The sequence below is a fragment of the Terrapene carolina genome, unplaced genomic scaffold (genome assembly GCF_002925995.2).
Source record: "Terrapene carolina triunguis isolate 2854851 unplaced genomic scaffold, T_m_triunguis-2.0 Scaffold33911, whole genome shotgun sequence".
NCBI lineage: Eukaryota > Metazoa > Chordata > Testudines > Emydidae > Terrapene > Terrapene triunguis.
In genome coordinates, this window is record NW_020698262.1 from 12,552,017 (window position 1) to 12,559,179 (window position 7,163).

At 57.6% G+C, this 7,163-nt stretch overlaps 1 protein-coding gene across 1 annotated transcript; it reads right to left on the bottom strand.

The window, feature by feature from the left end:
- Positions 1-1,142: 1,142 nt before the first annotated feature.
- On the bottom strand, positions 1,143-6,967 carry LOC113409621 (zinc finger protein SNAI3-like). The gene is made up of 3 exons (XM_026663751.1): positions 6,885-6,967; positions 4,751-5,368; positions 1,143-1,449 (listed from the first exon to the last, which is right to left on the bottom strand). The coding sequence occupies exons 1-3, from the start codon at positions 6,964-6,966 to the stop codon at positions 1,268-1,270; spliced, it is 882 nt and encodes a 293-aa protein (XP_026519536.1). The 5' UTR covers position 6,967; the 3' UTR covers positions 1,143-1,267.
- Positions 6,968-7,163: the final 196 nt, after the last annotated feature.

Consider the following 7,163-nt stretch of genomic DNA (forward strand, 5'->3'; position numbering starts at 1 on the left):
AAAAAAGCCTAGACAAATAGCAGAGATTTCAGACTTGGGAGCTGTCCTTCCAGCAACTGCTAACAATGCAAGACCCAGGGTATGTTTTGGGGCTGGAGGACGCGTCTGTGTCCAAGTGGTGAGGGCGGGTGAAACTGCGCCAGGAGCGGGGAGAAGCAGATGCCCAGGAGAGAGGTAAGGGAGTGTCTGAAAGCCAAACAGCACAGAAGCAGTCCCTCGGCTATGACTACGCACAGCCCTGGAGACTTCTGCCAACCAATGGTGTCTCATTGTTTCTTCTATTCTCTGTCTCTATCCTCCATTGCCCCTTGTCTTAGACTTAAGACTGTAAGCTCCTTGGGGGCAGGGACCATTTTTTGTTCTGTGTTTGTACAGCGCCTAGCACGCTGGGATCCTGGCCCTTGCTAGGGCTCTGGGTGCTACTGCAATACAAATAACCCAATTGGATAAGTGCTGAGGCTGGGGAGAAGCACTAGGAGGACGCGTCACCAAGATGGAGCAGGAAGCAGTGAGAAGTCGCTGGCCCCGTGCTCTCATTGGGCAATAAGACAAGTTCACTTTGCAGGCTCTCGGTTTCATTTTTTATTAGACACCAGGCAATCAAAGTGAGCCCATGTGCGACAACAGATCCCACACTGGCAGCCACAGAGCAGGGGGGAATGGACAGCTCCCACCGGCTGCTGGTGACAGGACAGCGAGTTGCATTTGACGGCCCAGCCCCTAATGAGGGAGGTGGAGACTCTTGGATGCAAAGGATGGGAGAGAGGCAGAAATGAGGAGAGGTTATTCCTCCAGCGTGGCACTGCTTGAAGCACCGTTCGGGCAGTCCCGCTGAACGGGTGCAGACAAACGTACTTCCAGGCAGGTGAGCAGAGTGGATGCATGGAGCTTGGGGGTGATCCGGTTCACCCCTAGAGAGCCAGAGCTCAATGCAAGGAGCTCAAAGCTAGTCTCCACTCCCCTTCCTCATGCGCACACGGAAGGACATTGCCTGCATGGAGAAAGAACCAAGTCATTCCTGCAATGAGTTTGCCAGGCCTCCAGCACCACCCTCTGCAGAGCTGGTGCCATTCAGCTGAAGACACAAAGCTGGAAGATGGGTATAGCTCTCCACCATCACCAGGAACCGGAGCCTTCTACCATGCTAGCACACGTCCACCCGCACCCTCCACAGCGTGGCAGGATGCCGGAAGCTCCCACGGAGATGCCCAGGCCTACAGCGGGTTTCCTCATTCCGACTGCTTGGTGCAGCCATGGGCAGTGGGCGTCAGGATGCAGGGCAGCAGCCAGCCTCCTCGTGCCGGGAGAGCAGAGACATCCGGGAGAAGGTCTTGGAGCAGCCCCGGCACTGGTACTTCTTGACGTCCGAGTGCGTCTGCAGGTGGGCGCGGAGGTTGGAGCGGTCGGCGAAGGCGCGGCTGCAGTGCGAGCAGCTGTAGGGCTTTTCTCCTGGGGGGGGAGCAAAGGCAACACCGTCAGAGAGAACCACCCCCATGCAAGCAGCTCCCACTGGACAAGACACTGGGGCACAATCTTGGCTTGGCCGGGTCAGGGAGTGGGACCAGTCCCGCGTCTGGTCTGGTTTGTACGGTTCTCCTGTGAGATCCAAGCAGCCTGGGGTCCCAGAAATAGCAGTAAGTTCCACACAACTGTCCTATCCTGGCTCCCCCTTGGAATCAGCGGGGTGCAGTGGCCAGGCCGAATGGCAGGCAATCGCCATGGGTTGTTAGGCGCTCAGGTGGGTTAGGGGGTTTCCAGGGAGCAGGAGGGAGGGAGCGTTGCGAGCATCCCAGCGGCTGCCCGGCCCGCTGCACGTTGTAACCAGGGGAACGCTCCGCTTCCCAGCCGTGCAGAAGGGGTCTGTACAGCAGGAAGAAAGAGAGGAGACTGGAGCCAGGTGGACAGACAGCCCAAGAGACCTGCAATCTCATTTCCAGCAACTGACTGCACAAGTAAATTTCAGAAGCACTCCACCGCGGGGGGAGCAGAGGGAACATGGACTCCACAGCTGGAAGCCCTTCACCTGAGCATATAGTAGCAGCAGGAGTGGGACACAGCACCCTCGGGAGTCAGGATTTTGCGTTCCCTCCAAGCCAAGCCCGGTGACTCTTCCCAGCCACCCCCAGCCTCTGCTGCAGAAGCTGGCCCAGGCCAGACTGTTTGGCTTGAAATTCACAATGGAAGGACTCCCTGTCCAATCATAGAAGTTGGAGATAGAGTCTGATGGGGCTTTTCTCTCCCTAGGGCCAGGCCCAGATCATTCCCCTCCCAGCACCATTTGCCAGCCATGGGGCTTACAACACTCCCCTGGGGAGAATATGGCACAGCCCAAGGCAGCTCACTGCCAGGTTTTCCCTGCTTCAGCCTAATCCACCCCACTACCACCCTTTGTTATCCCTCTATATACCACACTGAGTAGCCCCTCACTCCCTCTGCTCTGCTTAGCCAAGCTAGATGCATGCAGCTTTTTCAGTCTTTCCTTGTAAATCAATCCTGCCAGGCCGCAGATCAGTCACCCTTCTCAGAACTCCCTGTAATTTGTCCATATCTTCCTGTGATCCTAGTGCCCAGAACCAGGGACAATATTCCGGGTGCTGTGCCCAGAGCCCTGTACAAAGGAACCAGGACTGGCCCTGCTCCGGAGCCCAAGAGTCACGTTAGCCTTTTCTTTGCAACCGGATCATGTTGCCAACTCACGTCCGATCTGCTGTCTGCTTAAAGGGACACTGGTGAGTCAGCCTCCAGCTCTCCCCCCGCCTCTCTTGGATGTTTGCAACTGAGAAATGCGGCGAGACAAACATCAGGTTATCGCGCATCCTCTGCAGGAGCACTTTGCCGTGCTCAGCTCTGGGCTAGGTTCGTGCATGGGATATGGAGGGGGAATATGTGCATCAGGCACTTGTATTTTGTTTCCTGTTTACCACCTCTATTTTCGGCGTGCAGGGAGTGGGGGAGGAAATCGCAAGTCTCCCACTTCGGAACAACCAGCTTTGTAACTGGATTTTTCAGCCCACATGGCACGAGCACATCCTATTACAAGAGGAACTTTCCCACAACAGCAAGCCTAGCAAGAGATTGTTTAGGCAGAAGAAATGTACTAGACCAATGCTCCTCTGCCACTCTCTTTGCTGACAGCACTTAAATCTCCAAAGCACTTTATCAGCACTAACTAATCCTCACAACCCACCTGGAGATAGGGAAGTATTACCCATGTTTCACAATGGGGAAACTGAGGCACAAAGAGGCAACATGCCCAAGGCCATAGGAAGTGAGCCAAGAGGGGGCAAACCAAGACTGTAAAGGCACCACCACAATCTTACAATAAACACACCATGAGTAAATAGAATTAGGCCTAATCTGGATGGATTAGAGAACATCTTTTTAAAAGAATAGTGGAATTTCCCCTCCCTTCCCCTGATCTGTAATACCTAAGATTATTAAAACTGGAAGAATTCTCTTTTAGTTCATTTACTTCTCACTAATTGCATTTGCTCTGGATGTTGTTCTCATCTGGCATAACGGAACAAGACTAGTCAGTCTGATTTTTGGTTACTTCGTTGCTAGTCAATTTGACCTGAGTTATCCGATTTCTAAGGGAATAGGTAGGAAATGCTGCAAAAAATTCTACTAAAGAGGGACAATCAAGTTAAATGGTGACAAAAATATTAGTTTTGCTAAAATCAGCTTTTATGAAACCTAAGCCCAGCAGAGCAAGATTTCCATACTTTAAAAAAATTCATTCCCGTGAAAACAATTGTTTTTAAACATTCATCTGCAGTGTCTGTAACCCAGACATTACAGCACCAAGAGTCTGAAATTGAAACTCACAGGGGGAAAACTAAGTTCATTGAGTTTGCATTATCCAAACAAATAGAAATGCAAAGGGCAAACAAAGAGCAAAACAGGGCCAAGCAAATGGGATACTGAAGGTCTACTCTAAGGGGTTAGATTCTTCTTCGGAGAAAGATCCTGGCATGATTTATGCACTTGTTTAATTTCCTGCATGCAGCAGAGCCATTGAAGCCAATGGGACTATTTGTGTGCATAAAGGTAACGTCTGTGCAGGATGTCTTAGGGCTGGTCTCCTTTGCACTGTGGGCTGGAGCTTGAACTCAAAGGTTGCCCCTACCCTGACTCCCATCCACACTTTAAACTCCACCAAGCTGGGCCACCACCAAGGGGGAGTTGAAGCTCCAGTGGGGATGCAGCCGCTCAGATTACAGCAACTACCAACTGTGGTCCCTGGAGCGAGCAGTGAGAGGAGCTCAGGTGTACTAAGAGAAGCCCTTGGCCTGTAAACTCCTCAAGGCAGGGACCGCGGTATCCTGGTATCTGTACAGCACCTAACGCCAAAGGCTCACTCTGATCTAAATGGAGCCTTTAGGTGCTACTGGGATACAAACACAGTGTATTAGTGTTCCAGGTAGAGATGTTGGTCTGCAGCGTTTGATCTGTAAGCAGACAGTGCCCTTTTACTCTTGGGGTCTGCAAAAAATCTCTGTACAAAATACAAGCATTTTGAACCGAACTGGGCCTGGCAGGCTGTTTTGTGAGTGCCAGATTAAAAGGTGGATCCACCAGTAGATTAGCCATTTTCTCCCAGCCCGCCCTCCGCTACTGCCCGCTACGCGTCTGCAAGCCACCTCGACCTGCTTGCGCCGGCAGCTGTGCAAAATGACTGGCCAAGCGGAGCCCGGTAAGCACATGAAAGGCACTTCCCTCCCTGGGCAGCCCCGGCGCTGCAGCCCACCTGTGTGCGTTCGGATATGTCCCTGGAGCAGCCAAGGCCTGGAGAAGGCTTTGCCGCAGATCTTGCAGACGCAGGGCAGCGTGTGGGTGCGGATGTGCATCTTGAGCGCCCCCAGGCTCCCGTACTCCTTGTCACAGTACTTGCAGTTGAAATACTTCCTGGCCTGCAGCATGCAGCGCTGTTGGCGGTGTTTGGCCAGCCCGGAGAAGGTGTGGTAGGACTTGTGGCAGTCAAAGCACTCAAATCTCTCCAAGGGCTCAGCTGCCCTGCCCCGTGCCCCTTGCAGTTTGTCCTGGGCTCCCCTGTCCCCCTCTGCTGGGCTCCCCGGGTCGGATGGCCTCCTTGGGGGCAGGCTGAGGACAGATGGCAGGTTGAGATTGTTCTGGTTGTCTTTGAGAGGGGTGCCCGGGGCTCGGCCCGTTAACGTGTCCACCAGGCTGATCTCCAGGTTGTGGGGGCTTGTGCTGGGAGTCCTTTTGGTATCACCATCCAGTGGGAGAGGCAAGGAGAAGCGGGCGAGGATGGAGCTGCCGTCCCAGGGCGTGGAAGGGGCGCTGTCATTCGGGATGAGGATGGGGAAGACCAGCCCCCCGCAGGAGTGGCACGCGCCATTGATTTCTGGGGAGAAGCAAGAGGCAGGTGAACACGAAACCGTGATGTTGCCTATTAGCTCCCACCCCCGTGCCCTGCGTGCACGCCTAGCCAGGAGCTGGGCACCAGTGAGAACAGCAAGGCAGACGAGAGCTGAAGGCCAGTTCGCTTGTGTCCATTAACCAAAGTCCTCTCCGCCTACACACTGCACACACCAGCCCCTGCACCAGGTCACTCCAACTCCCCCACCCCCTGCGGGTTTGTTTTGCTCAGACTGCGTGGAGAGAAACTGGGCAACGGTTTGGGGCAGGGGTTGCTAACGGGGCAGTGCTATTGACAGTCTGGGGTCTGGGATGTTGGGCTGGCCCCAGCACTCCCTGCTAGCTCCCACTTCCACCCATCTAAGACCCCCCCCATTCCCCTTTTCTAGGGATGGGAAGTCAGTGCAGACAGTCAGAGCCTTGTTCTACCTGATGGAAACAGGCCACCTTTCCTGTTGCCGCTGTCGCAGTCTCCTAGGTCCTGGCCCCGGGAACGGAGCTGGCTTGAGCAGTGGCGAAGGCTCCCACCTGGTGGCATTCTGCCCCAGCCTAGGGGCCCGTGCTGGGGGGACGGGCCAGGCCATCTATCTACGGGTGAATCGGGCCCGCCACGGTGCTCAGTGGAGTGCGCGGGACCTTCCAGGAGGTCCAAGAGGGAAGTTGCCCAGTGTCAGCCCTGGTGCCTCCATCCTGGGGAGATTTCTGACAGCCCCCCCCCGCTCCGGGGCCAAGTAGCCTATTGGAAATACTCCCGCCCCCCTCCTGCTGGACTCGGCTGAGATGACAGCAGAGGGTCTAAGGATGGAGCTGGATTAGGGTCCCCCTGCCTGAAGCCCCCCTATTAGGGGTGTCATAGCAGTGCCCCAGCAGTGACAATCCAGGCGGCACTGCCTGCCCCCAGAGCCCCCACCACCACCTGCCCGCCCTGCTCTCCAGGAACGCGGCCACCCCCGCCCCGCCAGCCCGGTTTGCAAGAGAAGTGCTGCCCGCTCCGCTTCTCTCTGAGCCGTCCCACTGGGAGCCGCTCTCCGCAGCTCCCCCGGCGAAGGGGCCCCAAGACCCCCCTGCAGAAGGAAGCGGGGTTACTTTGCAGCCGCAATCACTGCGGGGCCGGAGCCAGCCGCCAGGGCCGGGCCAAGCTACGCCCCGCAGCCCCAAGCGGGCGCCGCGCTGCCCTGTGCGGGGCAGGGGGGAGCCGACACCTGTCTCGTGTGAAGCTGGTCCCTGGGCCCCCCAGCGCCCGGGGCAGAGCCGGGCCGTCAGCCCCAGCGCCCGGGAAGCCATGGGGCGGGGAGACCCCGGGCCGGGGCTGTGCCCTGCCGGCAGGGCGCTGGGGGCAGGCTGCGAGGCACCTGCCGGCACCGGGAGCCTGCGCCCCGGGACAGCGCCCGCAGGAAGCCGGGAGCCCCAGGGCGCAGGGGAGTCACAGCCCGGCAGGACCCGCACCCCCGAGGGGTCCCCGAGCCGGGGGGTCCCCTGGGTGCCCGGCCCCGGCCCCTCACCTTGCCGCCGCCGCGTCTCCAGCTGCCCGTAGTTGGGGACGCGGGTGCTGGAGGGTTTCTTCACCAGGAAGGAGCGCGGCATGGCCGGGCGGCGGCGGCTCTGGCCGGGACCCCGCCGGCAGGTGCCATAAGGCGCCCGGCTCATTAGCATGGGCCGCCCGCCGGGCCAACCGCAGGGCGAGGGGCGGGGCTTGGCCGCCTCCCCCGGGGCCGCCCCCGTCACAGGTGCGGGGGGAGGGGGGCGACGTGCGGCGCTGCTCGCTCGCCCCCACATGCCCC

What these genes read in the sequence shown, in the direction of transcription:
- LOC113409621 (XM_026663751.1), bottom strand. Translation starts at nt 6,966, where the DNA reads ATGCCGCGCTCCTTCCTGGTGAAGAAACCCTCCAGCACCCGCGTCCCC. An exon ending in GGAGACGCGGCGGCGGCAAG is followed by an intron (nt 5,369 to 6,884) that starts GTGAGGGGCCGG and finishes GCTTCTCCCCAG; the next exon opens with AAATCAATGGCGCGTGCCAC. An exon ending in ACATATCCGAACGCACACAG is followed by an intron (nt 1,450 to 4,750) that starts GTGGGCTGCAGC and finishes CTCCCCCCCCAG; the next exon opens with GAGAAAAGCCCTACAGCTGC.